This window comes from Carassius carassius, chromosome 3, assembly GCF_963082965.1.
Source record: "Carassius carassius chromosome 3, fCarCar2.1, whole genome shotgun sequence".
NCBI lineage: Eukaryota > Metazoa > Chordata > Actinopteri > Cypriniformes > Cyprinidae > Carassius > Carassius carassius.
In genome coordinates this window covers 33520357-33546865 of record NC_081757.1, presented here as the reverse complement: position 1 = coordinate 33546865, position 26509 = coordinate 33520357, and the positions used below count along the sequence as shown (strand labels likewise).

The following is a 26509-nucleotide window of genomic DNA, read 5'->3' as shown; positions in this document are numbered from 1 at the left end:
TTCTTATGAATTTTAAATGCGAACAACCAGTTTTGTTGGAAATTAAAAAAAATAAAATAAAAACATAGTGTTATGTTTCTTAATTAGAATGTTTATAGTTTGTAGTAAAATCACATATTTAAGCTAAAACATTTTTCTTTCAAACACTCAGCTTTCACAGACACCCCGTCGCTGTTGGACAGTGTTTTCTCTACTTCCTGCTGGCCTTGCTGTAGCTAATCGTAGCTCCGTGTAGCTGTTTCTTTTTTTCTATAGAATCTTTATCTTACTATCACTCTGTTTTTTAAAGTGATAAAATATAACTTAATTAACACCATATTACCGATCAATCTTATCAGATTAATTTAGATCGTTCACTTTTATTTTATATCCGTGAGTGCAGTACACCTGCATTGCATTAGCACTCGTTAGCTTGTCATTAGCGTTTTCATTTGAACCTAGCGCTGTTTTCTTTTCTCCTCTCCTCTCTCGCTCCAGTTTTTCACAAGTTCATCAAACAACTGTGGTAAGAATATTTCATCAAGCACGGTGAGTAATGGCTTCTCCTGCTATTGTTATTTGCACCTCTTGTCACATGTACAGTTTATCTATCTCTGTCGCAGATGAGAGATCGGAGATCACTAAAAATAACATTAAAGAGGTGTGTGAACTTGCAAGCACGATGTCAGACACTGTAATATGCTCTGGTCCCCTCCCTGCTTACCGTGGTGACGAGATGCATAGCAGATTGTCATCACTCAATGGCTGGATGTCTAAGTGGTGCCCACAGAATAACATAGGTTTCATAGACAATTGGACAAGCTTTTGGGGCAGATCTGACCTGTTGAAAAGAGATGGTCTTCATCCCTCCTGGGGTGGCGCCACTCTTCTCTCTAGAAATATGGCAAATATTCTTAGTGTTTATACTTGACTAACTGGGGCCCAGGTCAGGAAGCAGACAGACTGGCTAAACCGACCGTCTGTTAGCTGCCTCATGTCACAGAGGTCAGTTAATTCTCAGCACATAGAGACTCTTTCACCTAGATATCACACTATAGAGACTGTGTCTGTTCCCCGAACTAGAAAATAACGTCCAAACAAAGTTAAGATTAACAATTTAATTGAAGTTCAACAAATAAAAAACAGATGCAATACGAATAAACAAATGATAAAGCTTGGCTTATTGAATATCAGATCCCTTTCTACGAAAACACTTTTTGTAAATAATATGATCAATGATCATAATCTAGATGTGCTCTGTTTGACAGAAACCTGGCTAAAACCTGATGATTATATTATTTTAAATGAGTCCACCCCCCAAGATTACTGTTATAAACATGAGCCGCGTCTAAAATGCAAAGGGGGAGGTATTGCTTCAATTTATAACAACGTTTTCAGGATTTCTCAGAGGGCAGGCTTCAAGTATAACTCGTTTGAAGTAATGGTGCTTCATATAACATTATCCAGAGAAACAAATGTTAATGATAAATCCCCTGTTATGTTTGTACTGGCTACTGTATACAGGCCACCAGGGCACTATACAGACTTTATTAAAGAGTTTGGTGATTTTACATCTGAGTTAGTTTTGGCTGCAGATAAAGTTTTAATAGTTGTTGATTTTAATATCCATGTTGATAATGAAAAAGATGCATTGGGATCAGCATTTATAGACATTCTGAACTCAATTGGTGTTAGACAACACGTTTCAGGACCTACTCATTGTCGAGATCATACTCTAGATTTAATACTGTCATATGAAATTGATGTTGATAGTGTTGAAATTATGCAGCCAAGTGATAAGATCTCAGATCATTATTTAGTTTTGTGCAAACTTCATATATATATAAAAAAAAATACTACTTCTTGTTACAAGTAAAGAATAACCATCATTTCTACCACAAAAGACTGCTTTTTAAGTTATCTTCCTGATGTATCCATATTCCTTAGCATACCCAAAACCTCAGAACAACTTAATGATGTAACAGAAACTATGGACTCTCTCTTTTCTAGTGTGGCAGGTAGAGATCGGTAAGTTCATCGTTAGGCATGTGACCTAGACGAGCGTCACTTCCCGGGATCCCGTTTCGCTTCCGGTTCATGGACTGAGGGATGCTGTGATTTTGGCTTTGCAGGACGATTGCGGCAACTGTAGTTATCTCCGTGGCTGCAGATATTGTGGCTTTGACTTATTGTTGGTGGCGGCGTGTGTCTCGCATCTGTATATGCGACCACATTCAGGTAACGTTATGCAATTTAATGGCTGTAATTGTGTGCGGATTTGCTTGAGTTTCTTTAGTAATTCATGCTTTTATTGTAGTCAATACAATGCTGTGTATGGGTGGATGACGACTGTATATGCTGAGTTATTTTCCTCGTGTATCCTGAGCTCCACCGGCTTAATGATTAAACTGAAACTATACTTCGCATTGCATCTATGGAGTATTATCTTCACTTCTACTGACTCCCGGGTCCCTGTTTCTGTTATCTGGTAGGTCTAATTCATGTGGGTTTTATTACGTAAATGTCTTATGGTGACTGGTTAACATGACTAGTTTTCCCCTATGTTGTAGAGCAGGGGTGCCCAACCCTGCTTCTGGCGATCGACTGTCCTGCAAAGTTTAGCTCCAATCCTAATCAAACACACCTGAAGCAACTAATTAAGGTCTTCAGGTTCACTTAAAAATTAAAGACAAGTGTGTTTGATTAGGGTTGGAGCCAAACTTTGAAGGACAGTCGATCGCCAGGAGCTGGGTTGGGCACCCCTGTTGTAGAGTGATAGGGGCATGCAGTGACATCACCGCTGTCTTGTTCCTGGTTGAACATTCGTGAATTCCGTTTTAATGCGGTTGTGAATCCGCTGAGTGGTGTGGGAGTGCTCTTTTGCATTTATATGGTCCAGTTATGTTTTGATTTAATTTGGTTAACTTTGTTATTGTGTGTTTGGCAGGAATTAAGTGTCAGCTGTGTTGCCTGCTGTAACGATAAAAGACTTCCCAGTCATCGGGAAGAAGGAGGCGGGAACCGGCGGACAATCAAACAACATTTTAATAACAAAATAAACACAAAACAGCGCACCAGCCCCTCACGGACGACTGGTGCGCATAAAATAAAAACCAAAACACAACTAAAAGCCCAGGCCTGGTCCTCTCTCGTCCTTCACTGTCGTCGCTCCAGTTTTATATCCTTCCATCTCCTCCATGGGCCTCGAGACCGGTGGGACGAACAGGTGTAGTTCATCTCCAATCACTCCCCCGGCCTCGCTCCCATGTCCCTCGGCCCCGCCCCACTCGTCACATACCCCCATCGCCCCTCGCAGGCCGGGGGGTACTCCCGAGACTGCGCTCTACTCCCCCCCCCCCTCCCTCCGGGGGGGCCGCTCCCGGGGACCTGCGGGAACCTGGGGGTAGGACAGGCGAGGCGAGAGAAAAGGAGATGGAAGGAGGAGCGACAGAGACGAGAGAGGGGAGAGAGGAAAAAAAAAAAAAAAAAAATTCCGGTTCCCAGACGCACCGCTGCTCGGCCCTCCACCAGCTGGGTGATCTCCTCCGCGGTGCCTGGCGGTGGCACTGGACGGCCCTCGGCGGACGGCACGACACTCCTCCACCGCCCGGTGGACGGCGACGGCTCCTCCGGTTTTGGGCAGCCGGCAGGAGTCCCCCGTTCCCTGCTCCTCCCCGTTCCGGCGGAGGCAGCAGGCTCCGGCCACCTGGCGAACGGCGCCGACTCCTCCGCTCCCTCACGGACGGCAGCCGTCTCTCCACATCGTGGGCGGCCGGTAGCGAGCTCGCCCGTCCCCGGCAACTCGCTCCAGTCCACCGCCTCGAGCGTCCATGGCGGCACACTCCTCGCCAGCTCGATGGCACCGCGGATTCACCACAGCGGCGAGGGATCTTCAGCAGCGCGTCCCTCCTTCTCCCGGGTTTCGGCACCACTGTAACGATATCAACCTTCATATTCATCCGGAAGAAAGAGGCGGGAACCGGCGGACAATCAAAAACATTTTAATAACAAAATAAACACAAAACAGCGCACCAGCCCCTCACGGACGACTGGTGCGCATAAAATAACAACCAAAACACAACTAAAAGCCCAGGCCTGGTCCTCTCTCGTCCTTCACTGTCGTCGCTCCAGTTTTATATCCTTCCATCTCCTCCATGGGCCTCGAGACCGGTGGGACGAACAGGTGTAGTTCATCTCCAATCACTCCCCCGGCCTCGCTCCCATGTCCCTCGGCCCCGCCCCACTCGTCACACCTGCCTAAATCTTGTGTTAATTATTTTTGTTTGTGTTTGAGTGTGTGTGTGTGTGTGTGTTATTCTGTTTTACAGGATCTGCAGACCTTTTATGGAGAGCAGGGCTGAAGTCTTTCTTTAGGTGGTGATGGTGTTTCCTCACGGAGTGCTGTGATTTGCAGTGTCCACTGGGGCTTTTGGATTGGTGTGAGTGTGCAGTCTACTTAGAGTAAAGGCCTGTATGGCCTGGTCATGTAGCCCAGGCTGCAGCTCCTCGTTGTTGTCTTTCCTGGACCATTTGTGTAATTGTGGTCCCATTTTTACAGTGAATGCATCTTAAATTTCTTTTTATCATTAAATTTAAAATAAATATGGTTCTATTTTTATACCAGTAGCTCTGTCTCCATTGTCTATTTTGCCACAGAGTGGGGGACCTGTGTATAGTATCTTTAATAAATTCCTTGGGTGAGATTCCCAGGGTGGCGTAGTCAGGCATTTTTAACCCTTTGGGTCCTTAATTCATCTAAGTTCACTTAATTCATACCTTCCCTCTGCCATCTGGTCACACTAGCATTTTAAATACAGTTGCTCCTTTACGCTTAAGGAAGGTTTGGTGTGAAAAATGGAGCGCAGCTGCAGGAAAACAAAACTAGAGGTATTTTGGATTGCTTGGCGGGAAAGTAATCTATCCTACAGAAATCATTCAAAACTGCTAGATCCGATTACTTTTCTCCTCCTTTAGAAGAAAACAAACATAACCCCAGGTATTTATTCAATACAGTGGCTAAATTAACGAAAAATAAAGCCTCAACAAGTTTTGACATTTCCCAACATCACAGCAGTAATGACTTTATTAACTACTTTACTTCTAAAATCGATACTATTAGAGATAAAATTGTAACCATTCAGCCGTCAGCTACAGTATCACATCAGACAGTGCACTATAGACCCCCTGAGGAACAGTTCCACTCATTCTCTACTATAGGAGAGGAAGAATTGTATAAACTTGTTAAATCATCTAAACCAACAACGTATGTTAGACCCTATACCATCTAAGCTCCTAAAAGAGGTGCTTCCAGAAGTCATAGATCCTCTTCTGGCTATTATTAATTCCTCATTGTCATTAGGATATGTCCCCAAAACCTTCAAACTGGCTGTTATAGACTTGAACACTTTGTTGGCATTAATGGAAGTGCATTAGCATGGTTTAAATCGTACTTATATGACCGCCATCAGTTCGTAGCAGTGAATGAAGATATATCATATCGATCACAAGTGCAGTATGGAGTACCTCAAGGCTCAGTACTAGGGTGCACTAGAGCTGTAATCGGGCCATAAAAGGTAGGCCCGAAGGTAGGCCCGAACCCGTTTAAAGCCCAACATTATACAAATGTGCGCGCACACACAGCTCTTATTCCTTTTGTCAAGAATGAGTCATTTATACATGTTTTTAACATAATTTATTCATAACTAACTTAGACTAGACCACTTGGAAGTTGGAATAAAGAAATAAAATAAGTCCTCTGAGACATCTTAACATCTCAGCACTCTAAATAAGCATAGGCTCATTTTGCCTATAAATAGACCAACACACCAATAGAAACGAGACTTTTTTAACAAATTAAATTAAGATAAATTTTAAATTAAGATGGGTATTTGGCAATAACAAAATGAAGATAAAAGCTCCGCCGGATTTACTTTGCCACTAGCAGCTGACATTTAATAAAAGAATAATGCCAACATTAGTGTAAATACTCTGTCCACATTATGCATTTAAGACTCAGTGAATATTTAGTTATCATTTAAAAAACCTTTACTCACAGAGATTAGGCTAAGCCTACATGTTTTTGAGGAGAAGAATTATTGAATCCACTGTAAAATGGCTTTAGCGTGTTCCTGCGCTCACTGATGATGCGTCATTATTCACTCATTTTCAAGCTTCAGTTTCACCTACTCAGTATTCATTTTCGCATCTTTCTCGTGCTAATCAAAACACATCACATGACCGCAAACCGGAGCGCAAGCCCGAGCCCGACCCGAGCCCGTGTAAGATGATATAAATTAAGCCTGAACCCGACAAAGATCTTCAGCTCTAATACGCACTGCAGACGGAGTATGTGTGAAAAAGGAGTGCATCTTGTCGAGGTTTCCATTGGGAAGCTTCTTTAAAAAAATAAATAATTCCCTGAAGCTAACCTGGTGGCATCTTAGCTGCATCCATGTTAGCACGTCACGTTTGATGTGGTAATTTCACAGTAGGCATACACACAGGTTTAAAGACTTGTTCTCGTCCCCTACAGATTTGGCTAGGTATACATCCGCGCTAAAATATCAAGGTGAAAGTCATCATAGCTCGCCTAGTATAGACCCAGCTCTCAACTCAACTTTGAGAATAGATTAACGGCGATATTCCCGATAAGAGTCTCATGTTAACGCAGCATGTTAACGCCGATAACGGCCCACCGCTAATATATATATATATATATACATACATATATATACATACATATATATACATACATACATATATATATATATATATATATATATATATATACTTTAAAACAAGTGAAAAGTCATGCCAAAAATATTATATATTATATTTTGAGGGAGCTACATATATGTCCACTGTAGTGGACACCATGCATCAAGGTATAAAAAGTGAATCAAAAGACTGTAAACATTGAAATAAATGATAAAATCTGAAGAATATTTAATATTTCTGTTCCATAAAACAATTAAAGTGTAAATTGTCTCATCATTTTGGTAACATGTAGAATAGGTAACACCTATTAGTTGCTTATTAGCATGCGTATTATTAGATTATTAGCCATGTATTAGTGCTAATTAAGAACATATTAATGCCTTCTTCTACTTGACCTTATTCTACATCCCTAATCTTACCCAATACCTAAACCTAACAACTACCTTACTATCTATTAATAAGCAGCAAATTAAGAATTTATTGAGAGAAATGTTGTATTTAATAGTTAACAAGTGTTACCTTTTCTAAAGAAATTTTAATAAAACATACAAAATAAGGCAGAATCTATGTATAAGCCCATAGGCAAAATTATACCCTTAGGTGCATGACGTCTACTGTAGTGGACAGATATATTTTTTGTCACAGAAAAAAATGTAAAAGAAAAATATTGTTAAAGTCTGGATGAATCTTTTTCTAACATCCCATTTAAATGAAAAAAAAAAAAAAAAAATTATATATATATAAATATATATATATATATATTTTTTTTTTTAAATATGTATTTATTTATTTTACGTGTCTGGATTTCTGAGAATAAAAGTATTTAATACTTCCAGATTCCCAAGGTACATGGTGCATCCCCTTTTCATTTTGAATATAGTATGCAATATCTCAAAAAAAAAAATATATATATATATATTAGGGATGCACCGAAATGAAAATTCTTGGCCGAAACCGAAAACCGAAAAAGAGAAAACCAAGGCCGAAAACCGAAACCGAAACACCGAAAGAAATTATGCCAATTATTAGTACCATTGCATTTATTGCTATGACCATGTACTAACTTTACTAAAATTAAGACATTGCAATTGCATAAATTAATATTAAAGTTTCAAAGATAATTACAATTACTTAAATTATTTGAAAAAAAAAACATAAAAATACATAATTACAAATTATGCAAATATTTATTAATCACATTGCAACAATGCACAGTATTAAAATAAAATTCAAACTTAAAATGTATCCCACTCATGTGTATATTAAATAACAATGTACAGGCCTACTGGCCTGCAGAAAGGTTTTAAAATGAACTGTTCTCTCATAAAAACAAAGTGCATTTAGGTGAAGTGCATTTGAATTTTTTCTCTGTAGGACTAGAAAGTGCATTACTTCTCCAGTAGACTGTTATCACTTCTGGGGATGGGGACTTCAGACATAACCATCTAGCTGATGAGCAGTTGAGCTTGTCATCTGCCTGACATTTGAGAAATATTTGAGAGTGTATTTAAATAGGGCCAGGGCATAAAACATTTTTATCAAATTAAAGCAGAAATCTAGCAGAAAATCTAGCAGAAAAATGGCTACAATATTATATTATGTATGTGTGTGTGTGTGTGTGTGTATATATATATATATATATAAATAATGTCACATATATAGTAGCCTAAGAACAAAATAGCCAACGTATTATAATTATTTGAGGCACTTTCTTGCAGAATCCCATGCCCCTCATCTGGTGCAGAGACGAGTCTTTTATTCTGCGCTCTGATCTCAGTCTCCTGCGCTTGGAGCTTCTCCGTCTCCACGCGGGTTCTCCGCATCCAGCGTGGCCTGGATCATTTCTCATGCGCGCTGCCTTATTTCCACATCCAAGTAATGGTCTTTATAACACGGATCAAGCACATTCGCGATGAAGTGCAGAGGATCCGAAAAGATCTCAGTGAGACGTGTGCTAACAGACTCTACTTTTCTTTGTTTTCACTTCGTGGTCCGTCTTAATCTCTTTGTTAGAAGACGCTTTAGTGCTGCGAATAAAGGAATAAGAAGAGAGAGAATGTTCTCACTGGTGTGAAGTGAATGTCGCGGGGAGGTCGTGGTCTGCGCTATGCAGGTGCACGTGCAGGTCGCGGTTTATGTTTGCGTCATCACAACATTTCGGCCATATTGTTTCGGTGATAAAAGTCTATCGGCCGAAAACCGAAAATGCAATTTTCGGCCGAAAATTTTCGGTGGCCGAAATTTCGGTGCATCTCTAATATATATATATAAAAAGACAACAATTAAATGGAATCGTAGACAACACTTTGGGGTTCACCAGTTGGTGTTTGGGACATGATGCTACATCTTAAATGGTTCAAAATGGCTTCCAAATATCTATACACTGTAGTGACCATGATGCGTCAGAGGGTTAATATGTTTACACTCTTAGCTTGGTCCAAATTAACAATTGAAAGTCCTGGTACATTTGTAAGGATGATCCTTTCAACATGCTCTGCTTTTAGATATACTTACAGGGAGCCCTGGTACTCCCCGAGGACCATCTTTTCCTGTGTCCCCTGGTGGTCCCCTGGGGCCTGGGGGGCCTGGAGGTCCAGGAGGCCCTGGGGGCCCTGCTTGACCCTGGTCACCCTGTGAAAGTAAAATTGTAAATATGTTAAACATTATTATAAATCAAATAATAAAACATACATAAATCTTTGTATGATGTATGCAGGGGGAGAAGACTGAAAGGTCAATAAAAAGTTGTATACTAGTTGTATAATATAAAGTTGTATCAACTAAATGCCACTCTCAGCAGCATTGGCAGCATCGGTATGTGAGAACACATTATACCTTTGCTTGCATATTTCAAACTTCTCAAACTTCTTCAAGATATAAAAAAATAAAAAATAAAATAAATCCTAATATTATGCTGATATATCACAAAGATTCTTCATGGTAACATTTTACAATACTGTTCTGTCATTAATAACTTCACAAGATCACCTGAGTAATGCAGTATTACAATTTTAGTAACTACTATTAACTAACAACAAACTGATAAATAAATATCAAGTAATGCTAAGTCCAATGTGGTAGTTTACTATTAGCTCATAGGTAACTACTACTTTTTTATCCCTTTAGAGAATTACAAAGAAAAACTGTATACTGGTTCATATGAATAATGCATAACACATAATTAAAGGGATCATATGATGCGATTTCAAAATTTCCTTTCTCTTTGGGGTGTTAGAAGCTGATAGACAAGATCCCTAAAGTTGCAAAACCATAGAGATATTCTTTATTAAAGTTAAGACTCTGCCACGCCACTGAACATTAAAGCATGTGAACATATTCTGTTACACCATATTCTGTTACACCAAATACACAAATAGACAAATTATCTTTAAATTATCTTTATGATAATCTTAAATTATCTTTATGATTCAATCATTTCTCTTCTCTTCTTAATCCACCTCCTTCTCCATCGACTCTTACAGCTGACGACTTTGCAGTATTCTTCATAAATAAGGCAAGAACTATCAGTGACCAATTCTCCACACTGAGACTGAGGATAACTTCACATCGACTAATGCACACTCTCTCTCCTCCTTCTTTCCACTCTCTTTCCAAACTTATCCTGTCCAATCATCCTACTACTTGTCCAATAGATCTGATCCCCACTTACCTACTTCGAGCTATTTCTTCTTCAGTCATACCTTCACTTTCTCACATTATCAACTCCTCTCTTCGCTCTGGAACATTTCCCTCAGCATTTATGCAGGCTCGGGTAAGCCCACTGTTTAAGAAACCATCTCTAAATCCAGCACTTCTAGAAAACTACAGACCGGTATCCCTTCTTCCATTCATTGCAAAAACACTTGAGTGAGCTGTGTTCAACCAACTCTCTATGTTTCTTGTACAGAACAACCTACTGGACAGCAACCAATCTAGCTTCAAAAGCAGCCGCTCAACTGAGACTGCCCTGCTCTCGGTTACTGAAGCCCTGCGACTGGCAAGAGCAGCATCAAAATCCTCAGTACTCATCTTGCTGGATCTGTCTGCTGCTTTTGACACCATGAATCACCAGATTCTCCTGTCCACCCTCAGAAAGATGGGCATCTCTGGAACCGCACTCCTGTGGTTTAAGTCCTACCTCTTCTATATATCCTTCAGGGTGTTTTGTAGGGGTGAATTTTCAAAGTCACAACAACTTCCTACTGGGGTTCCTCAAGGCTCAGTACTTGGACCACTTCTCTTCTCCATCTACATGACGTCATTAGGATCTGTCATTCAGAGGCATGGCTTTTACTATGCTGATGACACTCAACTCTACTTCTCATTCCAACCAGATGACCCTACGGTAGTTGCTCGCATTGCAGCCTGTCTGAGTGACATTTTTAGCTGGATGAATGACCATCACCTTCAGCTCAACCTTACTAAGTGGTGGTTCCAGCTAATCCATCCTTTCATCCCAACTTCTCTATACAGCTGGGTTCGTCAACCATAACTAGTTCCAGGACAGCCAGAAACCTAGGAGTTCTGATGGATCATCAGTTAAGCTTCACAGACAATATTGCTACAACGACCCGGTCCTGCAAATTTGCCTTATACAACATTAGGAAGATTAGACCCTTCCTGTCAGAGCAAGCCATCCAACTTCTTGTCCAAGCCCTTGTTCTCTCCAGACTGGATTATTGTAATACTCTCCTGGTGGGCCTTCCTGCATGTACTATCAAGCCTCTGCAACTGACCCAGAATGCAGCAGCAGGGGTTGTTTTCAATGAGCCAAAAAAAGCTCACGTTACTCCTCTCCTCATTAGGTTACAATGGCTACCAGTAGCCGCTTGCATCAAATTCAAGGTACCGATGCTTACCTACAAGACGACCACCGGCACGGTACCAACATACCTAAACTCTTTAGTTCAATCTTATGTGCCCTCCAGAAGCTTGTGCTCTGCAAGTGAACGACGCCTTGTGGTACAATCCCAAAGAGGTTGAAAATCACTCTCACGGACGTTTTCCTGGACTGTGCCCAGCTGGTGGAATGACCTCCCAATCTCATTTTGAACAGCTGAGTCTTTTCTCATTTTCAAAAAAACATCTAAAGACTCATCTTTTTGCCAGCACTTAACCAACTAATACTAGCACTTACCTTTTATTTTCTTGTCTATCATATTCTTGAGGAAAAAAAAACTGGCTTAATGTTCTGTACTTGACTAACTGAGACTTGTCATTGCACTTGTATACTGTTGTTGTTCTCTTGTTGGTCTGATTGCTTAAATTGTTCTCATTTTTAAGTCGCTTTGGATAAAAGCATCTGCTAAATGATTAAATGCAAATGTAAAAAAAAAATCACATTGACATTACATGTTCCCTTTAATTCTAAATTGAGAGTCATGGTATCACATTAGTAATGACTTAAGAATTAACAAATCCTTCAAAATAAATTATTATTATATTAATATATTAATATTGGACAGTAATGACTCAAGTGTAACTACATCCTTATAAAGGAACTACTGATTATTTGGATCAGTTTCTTAAGTGAAGATCATGCTAACTTCCTAAGAATGACTGAAGTCATTGTAAACTTTTGAGTTTTTTGTAAGATTCTGGATAGTTATTCCTTCTGATAGATTTGGTAACACTTAGGTAAATATCATGGGTTACTATGATCTTCACTTTAGAATACTGATCCAAATAATTAGTAATTCCTTTAGAAGGATGTAGTAACACTTGAGTCATTATTATCCAAAACCTTATATATACCCCAAAAATGGATTCAGTTAATATTAGGGAGCTATCATGCTTTTCACTTTAAAATACTGATCCAAATGATAAGTAAATAATGGGTTTGGTAATACTTACTACTAATACAAGAGCAACTAGTAATACTAGAATAATACTAGTCTTTACTAGTTGGATACCATGGCCTTCTCTTTAGAATTAATTATACATTTTGTATTATTCACATTAATCATGAACCTGTTTATAGTAGTTCTTAGTAGTTCCCTGAAATAAAGAAAAAAGTGACTGATTAGCTAATGGTGAACTACCACTTTCAACTGAGCACTGTTGTTTACTGTAATTCGTTAATCAAGGTTTATTGTTAGTTAATAGTAGTTACTAGAATGTTAATAGTAGTCATTTGTTCTTGTGTAGTTATTCATTAATGATGGAACAGTATTCTAATGTGTTACCCATCATTCTTACTGTTGCATACATTTTTTTAGTTACTAGTCCAGCTGAGCACAGAGGTTAAAGCTGAATAATGGAAAGCAAATGCTGGACCAAAGATGAGAAGCCCAGTCTTTTGGAGCAGTGAGAAAGAGAACAGAATGAGGACAAGCACTACCTTAATGAGTCGACGTTTAATGAGTTGCTGATCAGCAGAAAGAAAGCCATGGTTTATCTTAGGGAAGACCATCTGAGAAGGTGCGAGGTCAAAAGAGGTCAGAAGTCAAAAGTGAGAGAAGTCGGAGAGGAGAGTTGCATGAGGTCCCGGAAAGAGGAAGAGAAAAGGGAATAAAAAGGGTACAACAAATTAGATTAAAGTAGTTGAATTTGAGTCAGAGAACACAGTCCAGTAGCTTTATGCATTAGTAAAAGTTGACATTTTCCATGGTGGCAGCAATAAGCCTGTAATTACCACTTTATGGGTGCTAGGTCACCCACTCTGAGAGAGCCAATAAAAAAAAAAAAACAAGAGTCAACTTCTACTCACTGAAAGCACTGTAATCAAAGGTTTTTTTTTTTTTTTTTTTAGCCGAGGCAGAATACAGGAACTGCACACACTGAAACCCATCATGCAGATTTATTTGTCTTTGTCTATGTACTCTAAATTAGACAATTATTTAGTCCTGCTATCTAAAAGGGAGGCACCTGTAATTGCAGGAACAAACAATTATTCTCCCATTATAGATTAAAATGTTGCATGATATGGCCAACTAATTATATTTGTGATTCTGGACATTTAAGCAGGCATTAAAGGAATCATATTTTTGTGGTTTCTGGTTGGATTTGTGGAAGACCAAAGAAATCAGTTTTGAATACATCTCAATAGTTTAGTTTACTTTCTCTCTTGAGTTATTACCTTCAGACAATCCAAGCATACAGTGGGAAAGAAACAGTTGCTCTGTTGTAAATGCATAAATTCCAGTCACCACACTGCATAATTATAACACAACTAAGAGTGTCAATGAACAAACATATTTTCTGATTGGTAAGAATGGATTTATCAGACACAGTTGTGTTTAGGCCAAGTCTGTCATTGCATAGGCATAGGGAACAAATGCGCTTTTGACACATCTCAGAGTGTGCTATCCATAGAGTCTGCCTTGGCCTTTTGGCTGCGCCAACAAACCTTCACAGTCAGGATTTGATTGCTGTGTAATGCAGCCAGAGTGGGCAGACTAGGAAGTCCCTGGGGACAAACAGCACAAAAATGGCACAATACAAATACAACACAGCATGAAATTAAAAGCCATTCACTCCACAGAAGGGTGCTGTATCAGTTTTGCATCAGTAAGACTCAATATGTCAAGTTTTTTGACAAAGAGGCTTTGACACACTGCTGTGTTATGATGCAAAAGGAATTTTGATTTGATCTCAGTCTGTGCTAAAAACAGACTATAGGTATTTCTTACTCATTTACTTTGGATCTGTGCTCTCGTATTGATTGCCAGTATCCTTAAATTTAAAGATGAAAAATGTTTGTAGTCTTGCAGTATTTGTTATTTTATGCCTAATATCATAAACCTAAATTACTGAATATTTTGTAAACTAGGCTATGTTGCCTACATGTTTAGTTTTTTTCTGACTCAATGGATTTTTTTTTTAACACTAGAAGTCCCAGAGATTTGTAACCCTCCTTTAGCCAAGTGGATGCTAACTGGCTAGTCTTTTGGCTATCATTAGCATCAATTCATGTGTAAATGTGGTCATTACCTGAGCAATCTGCAGGGGGGTTGGGGGTGTGTGTGTGAATGGTTGCTGGTAGCTTGTTTGTATGTGTGGGGGAGGGAGGGCTGCTAAAAGCAGAGAACTTGATTGACCATGTCTCACATTGGCATGTAGGGTATTGCCCAGGTGTTAACAGGTATGAATTAGCACATCTAATTGCATGCAGCTTGCTCTCAAATGAGAGGTAATTCCTTTTGTGCTGAGGTGGATAAAAAGTATCTCGAGTCGCCTTCAGAGCTTCCTGTGTTTCATCAATCTTGACATGCTTCATAGCATCCAAGAATGGACTATTCAACATGCACAGGAAACTGAGCATGTTCATTGGTTCATGGCCCTCCCTGAACTAATGGCATTTATTGCAGTTGTCATCTTGCGGGGGCTTACCAAGGTTCCATCACTACGTGACTGCTGGTCAGCAAACATGGAAAACCCACATATCATTGGAACAATGCCGCGAAACCGCTTCCAAGACATCATGCGACACCTATGCTTTGATGACAGGTCCACCCGGAGTGATCGAGCAAAGACTGATAAGTTTGCCGCAATTTCCAGTATGTGGGGATCGTTTGTCACCAATTGCATCACGTCCTACAACCCTGGCCTACATATCAGCTGTTGATGAACAGCTTTTCCCGTCAAACACTCGCTGCTGTTTCCTGCAGTATATTGCAGCTAAACCTGACAAGTTTGGGATCAAGTTTTGGGTGGCTTGCGACCTAAAATCCAAGTACATTTGTAATGTCCTCCCATATCTTGGCAAGGACCCTAGTCGTCCCAGTGGAGAGAGACTGTCTAAAAATGTAATGATGAGGCTGATGGAACCATTCCTAGACAAGGGCAGAAATGTTACCACGGACAATTTCTTCACATCCCTGTCACTTGCGCATAAACTTCTTAGCCGGAAAACCACCATCCTCGGCACAGTCAACAAGATTCGCCGGGAAATCCCTCAATCCACTAGACACATAGATCGCAATGAATTCACCACTCAGGTATGTTGCAGGTCTTTTGTGGTTCTATGTTTATGTGTTTCTAATTTTTAGAACAACCGCCAAGTGTGTCATTGTGTCATTGTGTGTAAAAGTGCTATGAAAATAACAATTTATCTTATTAGGTGTTTTCAACCACTGCTGCTACGCTGACGGCGTATGCGCCCAAACGGAAGAAGACCGTCTACATTCTTAGCAGCATGCACAGCATGATTCAGACTGATAATACCACCAAAAGGAAGCCAAACACTGTCACCCTTTACAACACCACAAAGTGCGGCGTGGATGTGATGGACCAGATGGTGCGGGAGTACACTTTCGGCACTGGGACACGGCGCTGGCCAGTTGCAGTGTTCTATAACATGATTGACATGGCAGCCCTGAATGCACATGTGCTGTATCAAGCATGCACCGGAAGGCAGGAAAGACGGGTGGACTTCCTGGTGGAGCTTGCAAGAGAGTTGGCTAACTCTCATATGTGTGCGAAGAAGGCAAGAAAAGAACAATTGCTTCGGATACAACCCTCCACACCTAGCCCTGGAAAAAGAGCCATGTGTCAGGTCAAACACCAATGCAAGAACAATCATGCCACTGTGCGATGTGTTCACTGCTACAGATACACATGTGGTAAATGCAGACGGGAGATACCATGGCAGTGCCAGGATTGTGAGTGATTGCTGGAATGTACTCACTCACTTTTAAATATTATTTGTAAATATGTGTACAAATGGTTGGTTTCTTTTTTATTTTATTTTGTACTGTTTTTATCAATAAATCTCAGCAACAAAGGAAAAAAAACATCAATGGGTCAATTCAAGTAATGGGTCTTTTGAAAAAGATATAGTAAATCAAGCTAATCATGTTCAGAAATATTTAAAAGTTGAAAAATAAGAACAGACAAATATAAATTATGTATAAAAAATGAATACTAAGGTAATATCTAACTAGAAGAGTTCTGCTGTGTTGCTCCTGTCTATGTTTTATTCTTGTTTGTTTTACAATAGATTTTATCAATTTGTATAGAGACAGTCAAGTCAAGTCACCTTTATTTATATAGTGCTTTAAACAAAATTCATTGCGTCAAAGCAACTGAACAACATTCATTAGGAAAACAGTGTGTCAATAATGCAGAATGATAGTTAAAGGCAGTTCATCATTGAATTCAGTGATGTCATAGTGTCTGTGCATTTATTTGCAATCAAGTCAATGATATCGCTGTACATGAAGTGACCCCAACTAAGCAAGCCAGAGGTGACAGCGGCAAGGAACCGCAACTCCATCGGTGACAGAATGGAGAAAAAAACCTTGGGAGAAACCAGGCTCAGTTCGGGGGCCAGTTCTCCTCTGACCAGACGAAACCAGTAGTTCAATTCCAGGCTGCAGCAAAGTCAGATTGTGCAGAAGAATCATCTGTTTCCTGTGGTCTTGTCCTGGTGGTCCTCTGAGACAAGGTCTTTATAGGGCATCTGTATCTGGGGCTCTAGTTGTCCTGGTCTCCGCTGTCTTTCAGGGCAGTAGAGGTCCTTTCTAGGTGCTGATCCACCATCTGGTCTGGATACGTACTGGATCCGGGTGACTGCAGTGACCCTCTGATCTGGATACAGACTGGATCTGGTGGCTACAGTGACCTCGGAATAAGAGAGAAACAGACAAATATTAGCGTAGATGCCATTCTTCTAATGATGTAGCAAGTAAATAGGATGTTATGGGAAGTGTTCCCGGTTTACCTAATTAATGCAGCCTAAAAATCCTTTAACAGATTTGGATATTAAAAGCATATTAGTATGTTATGTGTAAGCCAGGTTAAAGAGATTGGTCTTTAATCTAGATTTAAACTCCAAGAGTGTGTCTGGCCTCCCGAACAATGTTAGGTAGCTTATTCCAGAGTTTAGGCGCCAAATAGGAAAAGGATCTGCTGCCCGCAGTTGATTTTGATATTCTAAGTATTATCAAATTGCTTCAGTTTTGAGAACGTAGCGGACGTAGAGGATTATAATGTAAAAGGAGCTCATTCAAATACTGAGGTGCTAAACCATTCAGGGCTTTAATAAGCAATATTTTAAAATCTATACAATGTTTGATAGGGAGCCAGTGCAGTGTTGCCAGGACCGGGCTAATATGGTCATACTTCCTGGTTCTAGTAAGAACTCTTGCTGCTGCATTTTGAACTAGCTGTAGTTTGTTTACTAAGCGTGCAGAACAACCACCCAATAAAGCGTTACAATAATCTAACCTTAAGGTCATAAATGCATGGATTAACATTTCTGCATTTGACATTGAGAGCATAGGCCGTAATTTAGATATATTTTTGAGATGGAAAAATGCAGTTTTACAAATGTTAGAAATGTGGCTTTCTAAGGAAAGATTGCGATCAAATAGCACACCAAGGTTCCTAACTGATGACGAAGAATTGACAGAGCAACCATCAAGTCTTAGACAGTGTTCTAGGTTATTACAAGCAGAGTTTTTAAGTCCTATAATTAACACCTCTGTTTTTTCAGAATTTAGCAGTAAGAAATTACTCGTCATCCAGTTTTTTATATCGACTATGCATTCCATTAGTTTATCAAATTGGTGTGTTTCACCTGGCCGCGAAGAAATATAGAGCTGAGTATCATCAGCATAACAGTGAAAGCTAACACCATGTTTCCTGATGATATCTCCCAAGGGTAACATATAAAGCGTGAAAAGTAGCGGCCCTAGTACTGAGCCTTGAGGTACTCCATACTGCATTTGTGATCGATATGATACATCTTCATTCACTGCTATGAACTGATGGCAGTCATATAAGTACGATTTAAACCATGCTAATGCATTTCCATTAATGCCAACAAAGTGTTCAAGTCTATGCAAAAGAATGTTGTGGTCAGTTGTGTCAAATGCAGCACTAAGATCCAATAAAACTAATAGAGAGATACACCCACGATCAGATGATAAGAGCAAATCATTTCTAAATCTAAGGAGAGCAGTCTCAGTACTATGATAGGGTCTAAATCCTGACTGGAAATCCTCACATATACCATTTTTCTCTAAGAAGGAATATAAATGTGAGGATACCACCTTTTCTAGTATCTTGGACAGAAAATGGAGATTCGAGATTGGTTTATAATTAACCAATTTCTAGTTCTTTGGGGTCAAGTTGTGGTTTTTCGATGAGAGGCTTAATAACAGCCAGTTCGAAGGTTTTGGGGACATATCCTAATGACAATGAGGAATTTATAATAGTCAGAAGAGGATCTATGACTTCTGGAAGCACCTCTTTTAGGAGCTTAGATGGTATAGGGTCTAACATACATGTTGTTGGTTTAGATGATTTAACAAGTTTATACAATTCTTCCTCTCCTATAGTAGAGAATGAGTGGAACTGTTCCTCAGGGGGTCTATAGTGCACTGTCTGATGCGATACTGTAGCTGACGGCTGAATGGTTGCAATTTTATCTCTAATAGTATAGATTTTAGAAGATTTTAGACAGCACAACTTAGTTCTGATCCACACCACCCTTTACAAGTCAAGTCAAGTCACCTTTATTTATGTAGCGCTTTAAACAAAATACATTGCGTCAAAGCAACTGAACAACATTCATCAGGAAAACAGTGTGTCAATAATGCAAAATGACAGTTAAAGGCAGTTCATCATTGAATTCAGTGATGTCATCTCTGTTCAGTTTAAATAGTGTCTATGCATTTATTTGCAATCAAGTCAATGATATCGCTGTAGATGAAGTGACCCCAACTAAGCAAGCCAGAGACGACGGCGGCAAGGAACCTAAACTCCATCGGTGACAGAATGGAGAAAAAAACCTTGCGAGAAACCAGGCTCAGTTGGGGGGCCAGTTCTCCTCTGACCAGACGAAACCAGCAGTTAAATTCCAGGCTGCAGCAAAGTAAGAATCATCATCTGTTTTTTGTGGTCTTGTCCTACACAGATGCCTGTGGTTAAAATAGTCATTGGATTTGGCTGCTATTTTGCTACAGTCAACTCTGTTGTTAGCATACCTGCGTCACAGTTATGTTCTCTCACTTTGTAAGTAAAAAAAAAAAAACAATTAAAAACAAAATTAAAACACTGAAATAAGATCCAGCCTATGAATATTTTATGATCAAGTTGTCCACCATTTACTGTATTGGGCTTTGCAAATGACTTATTCCTACATTTCACATGAAAATAACAATGTCACAGTGGTTCACTAGATTAACAACAATTTTCCAATCATTGTTTATTTACTTATGATGTTTCGTTTTTCTGTGGGTTTCCATAGAAAATTAATAATACCCCCCCCCCCCCCCCCCCCATAAAAAAATACCAGTAACAATTTGTGACGATCGCGACCCAGTGAAACAGAGGGAGAGAGTGATCCAAGTGCCGGTATGTTTTTATTAGAGTAATCCAAAACGTAATCCAAAACGAGCCAGGGTCAAAACCAGAAAACAGTCCAAACAAACAAACAAAGAAGGCACAGGAAGGGAACAGGAACCGGAACTCGGAAAGCGAGGAACTCAGGAGACGAGAAGACTGGGTACGACATAAAACGGAAGGTAAGGACTCCATGAAGACAAACAGGAAAAGACGGGTAAATATAGGGAGGCTAATGACTAATAAGTAAAGACACCTGATGCAATTAGCAGGAGTGCAATTACTGTGATGAAGGGACAAGGCTAGTGGGAATTGTAGTGCCTATGGTGAAGTGCCTAAGGGGAAGTGAGCCCACTAGTGGACACCCAGGGAAACAGAGACTAGACAGCGTGACATTACCCCCTCCTCCACGGAGCAGCTGCCAGATGCTCCACCCAAACCCAAGAAGAGACCAAGGTAAAATGGGGAAACAGAGACAAGAGGACCAGGTAAAATGGGGAAACAGAGACAAGAGGTGCAAACACAAAAACAAGGAGCCCAGGAGGGAGGTGGACCGGCGGAGGATCAGGGGGAGGGACGGAGGGCCAGGTCCATAGATGGAAAACAGACAGAAGAGCAAAAACAAAACAACCACAAAACACAAGTCCAGAAATAACGTGAAGCCCACCAGGGCGGAGCAGAAGACCACCACATCCGTGTGGTCAAGACAGAGGCCCACCAGGGCGGCGCAGAAGATCACCACATCCGTGTGGTCGAGAGAGAAGCCCACCAGGGCGGCGCAGAAGACCACCACATCCATGCGGTCGAGACAGAAACCCCCCAGGGTGGAGCAGAAGACCACCACTTCCGTGTGGTCGAGACAGAGGCCCACCAGGGCGGCGCAGAAGACCACCACATCCGTGTGATCGAGACAGAAGCCCCCCAGGGCGGAGCAGAAGACCACCACATCCGTGTGGTCGAGACAGAAGCCCCCCAGGGTGGAGCAGAAGACCACCACATCCGTGTGGTCGAGACAGAAGCCCAGCAGGGCGGCGCAAACGACCACCACCTCCGTGTGGTCGAGACAGAAGCCCACCAGGGCGGAGCAGAAGACCACCACCTCCGTGTGGTTGAGACAGAGGCCCACCAGGGCGGCGCAGAAAACCACCACATCCGTGTGGTCGAGACAGAAGCCCCCCAGGGCGGAGCAGAAGACCACCACATTCGTGTGGTTGAGACAGAAGCCCCCCAGGGCGGAGCAGAAGACCACCACATCCATGTGGTCGAGACGACCACCACAGTGGGATCGAATTTTACAGGAGAGCAAGTCTGGTTAGGCAAGTCTGAAACAGAAAACAGGAACAAGTTAAGGGTAGCCTCCGTGGCCACGACAGGATCAGTCGAGCGCTCAGAAAGTTCGGCTGAGACGTGACGAGGCTCTGGAAGTTCCGCAGAGGCGAGGAGAGACTCTGGTAGTTCAGCCGAGACGAGGAGAGGCTCTAGTAGTTCAGCAGAGACGTGCAGAGGCTCTGGTAATTCAGCAGAGGCGTGGAAAGGCTCTGTTAGTTGAGCAGAGATGTGGGGAGGCTCTGGTAGTTCCACAGAGACGTGGATAGACTCTGGTAATCCCATGGTGTTTAGACTGGATTCCAGAAGATCAATGCTGACTTGACTCTGCTCATGAAGATCATTGGGGGCCTGACTCTGCTCATTAAGATCATTGGTGACTTGCATTTGTTCATGAAGATCATTGGTGACTTGCATTTGTTCGTGAAGATCATTGGTGACTTGCAGTTGCCCATGAAGATAGTCGTTCACTTGACCTTGCCCATGAAGAACACTGGTGACTTGACCTTGCCCATGAAGATCACTGGTAACTTGACTTTATTCATGAAGAATACTGGTGACTGGACTTTGCCCATGAAGATCATTGGTGACTTGCCTTTGTCCATGAATTTCACCAGTGACTTGGCTTGACTCCTGAGTGTCAACGGTGACTAGCCCTGACTCTGGAAGGTCAACGGTGACTAGTCCTGACTCTGAAGGGTCAACGGTGACTAGCCCTGACTCTGGAAGATCAACGGTGACTAGCCCTGACTCTGGAAGATCAACGGTGACTAGCCCTGACTCTGGAAGGTCAATGGTGACTAGCCCTGACTCTGGAAGGTCAACGGTGACTAGCCCTGACTCTGGAGGGTCAACGAGCACCTGACTCGACTCTGGAGGGTCAACGGGAACCTGACTCGACTCTGGAGGGTCAACGGGAACCTGATTTGACTCTGGATGGTCAACTGTGGCTGTCATCCTGTACAGAGGCGCTGGATAAGCAGCCATCTTGTGCCATGACTCTGGACCGGCGGCCATCTTGGGCAGTGGCGATGGGCTGGCGGCCATCTTGTGCTGTGGCGCTGGGCTGGCGGCCATCTTGTGCTGTGGCCTTGGGCTGGCGGCCATCTTGCACTGTGGTGCTGGGCTGGCGGCCATCTTGCACTGTGGTGCTGGGCTGGCGGCCATCTTGTGCTGTGGCGCTGGGCTGGCGGCCATCCTGTGCTGTGGCGCTGGGCTGGCGGCCATCTTGCATCGTGGCGCTAGGCTGGTGACCACCCCTTGCTGAGGCGCTGGGCTGGCGGTCATCTTGCATCGTGGCACTGGGCTGGCGGCCATCTTGTGCAGTGGCGCTGGACTTGCGGCCATCATGGGCAGTGGCGTTGGGCTGACGACCACATTGTGCTGTGACGCTGGGCTGGCAGGAGTGTTGTCAAAAGACCCGGTACTTCGGTATCAAGTCGGTACTAAAAAAATGTAAATGTGACGGTACCAGGTTTCTTTGAGTACCGGTAGTACCGAGGTCCCGTTCAAACCCGGTTCAGCGCTATGATTTCCGCGAAGCAGAAAACGAGGACGGAATCTTAAAATCCAGTCATGAAAATGAAACTTACATTTTAATATGGACAGTCATGGAATTTGTCAAAGTTAGCATAAATTAATCAAATCAAATCTACATATGGACCAGTATCTGTAAATGTTAAGCTGCAAAAGTTGTTTGAAATATGAATCCGTGTTCTGCGTGTCTCTGTGTGAATTAATGAATGGCAGAGACGTGCGGGTTTGTTTACTACATAGACTGAAGCGCATGACGCTTGCATTAATTTCAGCATCTGAGCTTCAGAGTTCTCTCTCCATCAAGTGATCTGAACTTTTCAGTTCATCTCAATGGACACACAGCGCACCTGTATTTGATGCTCTGTAAACTCTTTGTGAAGGCGCACGACTCACCGTCGCTTTACTGATAGCGCTGTTTCTCACACATGCAAAGAGAGAGAGAGTCTTACCACACTGAATCGACACGCTATATGTAAACTATTCTTTGTTGTCTTCTCCTGTCAAAATAATGGAGTTCATTTAGAATTATTCATATTCATTTTTGAACAAGCAGAAGACATATTGGTTTCTCCGGTAGTGGGAGGAGCTAATGCGCAAATGGCAATTTCATGGGCTGGCGCTGATCTAGTACCGTCCCGGTTTTGATTTCAGCAAATCAGTTTGACCGAACGCAGACAACGTGATTAATATTCATGAACCCAGCAGCTCATCAATTCATAGTGCATTGTATATACATTAGTATGATAGTAGAATTAGTAGTAGTTTTATCTTTTAATAATAATTAATATCCCTTGTGGATTGTTCAAATTCACTACCCTTTCGAGTTGTTCGGGATGAAAACATCCACTCAATTAAACTGCTGTAAAAATGTATCAGATTCATATTTTTTTTTCAATTTTTTTTGCATAAATCTGTTAATCAACCTCAGTCCTGATCAAAACTACCAAATGTTTTTAAAAAATCCAAGATTTTAACTCTTTAATTGCCAAGTTCATAAATGATGTCACTGATTTGGGGGGAAAAACACACAAAATGACTTATTTTCAATATAAAAGTAATTGTGGCTGGATTTTTTTTTTTAACTTTTTATAACAGTCTTGGGCATGTCAAAGATTAGTAGCAACATTGGCTTTGATGCATTTTTTAGTTTTTGTGCAACATTAGATTTAATTTTTTTTCTCCCTAATTTGTTGTTGGTGGCTGTTTTTGCCCCATTGACTTCCATTATAACGACATTTTTTGATTGCAAAGCCATGACACCATGTAATCATGCATTCTTAATTGTTTGTGGTTTTCCCTTTTGGGAAGAGGTAAAATTTGTTAATTTTACAGTTGATCACTAGGTGGGACCATTAACCCTTTAGATAGGCCTGTGCAAAAAAAAAAGGCTTAGTTTCTGGCTTGTATATGGAGTTATATGGAGTATAACAGCAAATTATAGTGTTTGTGTGTGTGTGAGATTCTTGATTGTTGGTGGTTTTCCCTGTTGGGAAGAGGTAACATTTGTTAATTTTACAGTTGATCACTATGTGGGACCATTAACCATTTAGATAGGCCTGTGCAAAAAAAGCTTAGTTTCTGACTTGTATATGAAGCTATATGGAGTATTACAGCATATTATATTGAGTGTGTATGTGTGTGTGTGTGTGAGAAAGAGAGAGAGAGAGTGTGTGTGAGAGAGACCTTTGCGCACTTAACTTAATGTATTTCAGAAAATCACAATGTACACCTCAGCTCTTAGAACTACATGGAGTAAACAAAAGTGTATTTATGCACCTGCTGCCTTTTAATGGTGGTGAAAGTATTCGGTTGTTAAGTGATGACGTAAGAAGCGCTGTTTCCGGGTCCAGGCCTCAACTCCCTTCACTTGAGAATATGATCTCAGCAGCCGTTTATGAGCACTGTTTATTCATATTGATAATTTAAGTTGAACGCTTTCAAACTTACGATATACACTACAGTCTCCGTGCTCACAGCGTCCCAAACACAAATAATTTTTATATATTTTTTTTATATTTATATTTTCATTGTCTGGCTATCTGGTCCCACGGTATGGAGTTAAAGGTTAATATTATAACTTTTTCGCTAGTATTCTATCACATTGTGAGTTTATATTAGCACCTTTTGTTGTTTTCTCGTGGTAACTGATAGAGCGTTTGGACACGGAAGCGCTGCTACATGACGTCAGACTTAACAAGCGAATAGACTAAACAAAAGCAAAATACGTGGATTTAAACACTTGCATGCCATCGTGCTGGATATTTAATGGTGAGAAGAGCAGCAAGCAACACGAGAAAGGGCTTGACTCGTACCAAAGTTTTAGAAATGATTATGTAGCGTGACCCCTCCAGCGAGCTGCAGCTTATTTGAAGTTGGTATTGCATTTTGGTTCATAATACAATATGTTCATAAATTTGATGCAAAGTAGATTGAAGTAGAAACTGGCTTTACCATCAAGAAAAGAGGAGCATATAGGAACATATAGGAACACATAGGCCATCTGTACTTTTCACCATCAAAAGGAAGCAGGTGCATAAACACACTTCTTTTTTTATTGTTTACTCCATGTAGTTCTGAGAGCATGAGGTGCATATTTAGATTTTTTCAGATACTGTACATCAAGGTAAGTGCACAAAGGTCTCTCTCACACCCTCTCTTTCTCTCTCTCTCTCTCTATCACACACATACACACACACACACACACTATAATTTGCTATTATACTCCATATAACTCCATACAAGCCAGAAACTAAGCCTTATTTTGCACAGGCCTATCTAAAGGGTTAATGGTCCCACCTAGTGATCAACTGTAAAATTAACAAATGTTACCTCTTCCCAACAGGGAAAACCACCAACAATCAAGAATCTCACACACACACAAACACTATAATTTGCTGTTATACTCCATATAACTCCATATACAAGCCAGAAACTAAGCCTTTTTTTTTTGCACAGGCCTATCTAAAGGGTTAATGGTCCCACCTAGTGATCAACTGTAAAATTAACAAATTTTACCTCTTTCCAAAAGTGAAAACCACAAACAAATCAAGAATGCATGATTATATGTCGTCATGGCTTTGCAATCAAAAAATGTCGTTATAATGGAAGTCAATGGGGCAAAAACAGCCACCAACAACAAATTAGGGAGAAACAATTTAAATCTAATGCTGCACAAAAACTAACAATGCATCAAAGCCAATCTTGTTACTAATCTTTGACATGCCCAAGACTGTGATAAAAGGTAAAAAAAAAATCCAGTCCACAATCACTTTTTATATTGAAAATATGTACTTTTGTGTGTTTTTTTCCCAAATCAGTGACATCATTTATGAACTTGGTAATTAAAAAGTTAAAATCTTTTTTTTTAAGAATTATTATTTTTTTTTTTTTTGGTAGTTTTGATCAGGACTGAGGTTGATTAATAGATTTATGCAAAAAAAAATGAAAAAAAAAAATATTTATCTGATACATTTTTACAGCAGTTTAGTTTAATTTAGTGGATGTTTTCATCCACGAACATCCCGAAAGGGTAGTGAATTTTCACACAGTGTACCGTTGAGTTTTTTTAAAAAAAATTCAAGCATTTTCCCAAAATATGGGTCAAAATAAGATTTGTCACCAAAAATCATTCCATTAGCTCAAACACAGAGAAAGTTGTGGC

At 40.7% G+C, this 26509-nt stretch overlaps 2 protein-coding genes across 8 annotated transcripts in view; one reads left to right on the top strand and one right to left on the bottom strand.

Annotated features, from left to right (window-relative positions):
- Positions 1-26509, bottom strand: part of LOC132124973 (collagen alpha-1(XXV) chain) — a 712477-nt gene that overhangs the window by 380092 nt on the left and 305876 nt on the right. For 6 of the 7 annotated variants that reach the window (XR_009426824.1, XR_009426827.1, XM_059536150.1 and 3 more), the window contains exons 6-8: positions 14045-14104; positions 13037-13108; positions 9211-9327 (exon numbers count right to left, since the gene is read on the bottom strand). Coding sequence is in view for 5 of the 7 variants with exons in the window: in XM_059536150.1 (XP_059392133.1) it covers positions 9211-9327; positions 13037-13108; positions 14045-14104 (249 nt within the window). In the remaining 2 variants the exon portion in view is untranslated. The remainder of the gene's footprint in view (positions 1-9210; positions 9328-13036; positions 13109-14044; positions 14105-26509) is intronic. The other variant, XM_059536158.1, reaches the window with a different exon arrangement.
- LOC132128137 (uncharacterized) lies at positions 15445-16306 on the top strand. The gene is made up of 2 exons (XM_059540160.1): positions 15445-15635; positions 15758-16306. Exons 1-2 carry the CDS (start codon positions 15447-15449, stop codon positions 16304-16306), a joined length of 738 nt encoding a protein of 245 aa, XP_059396143.1. The 5' UTR covers positions 15445-15446.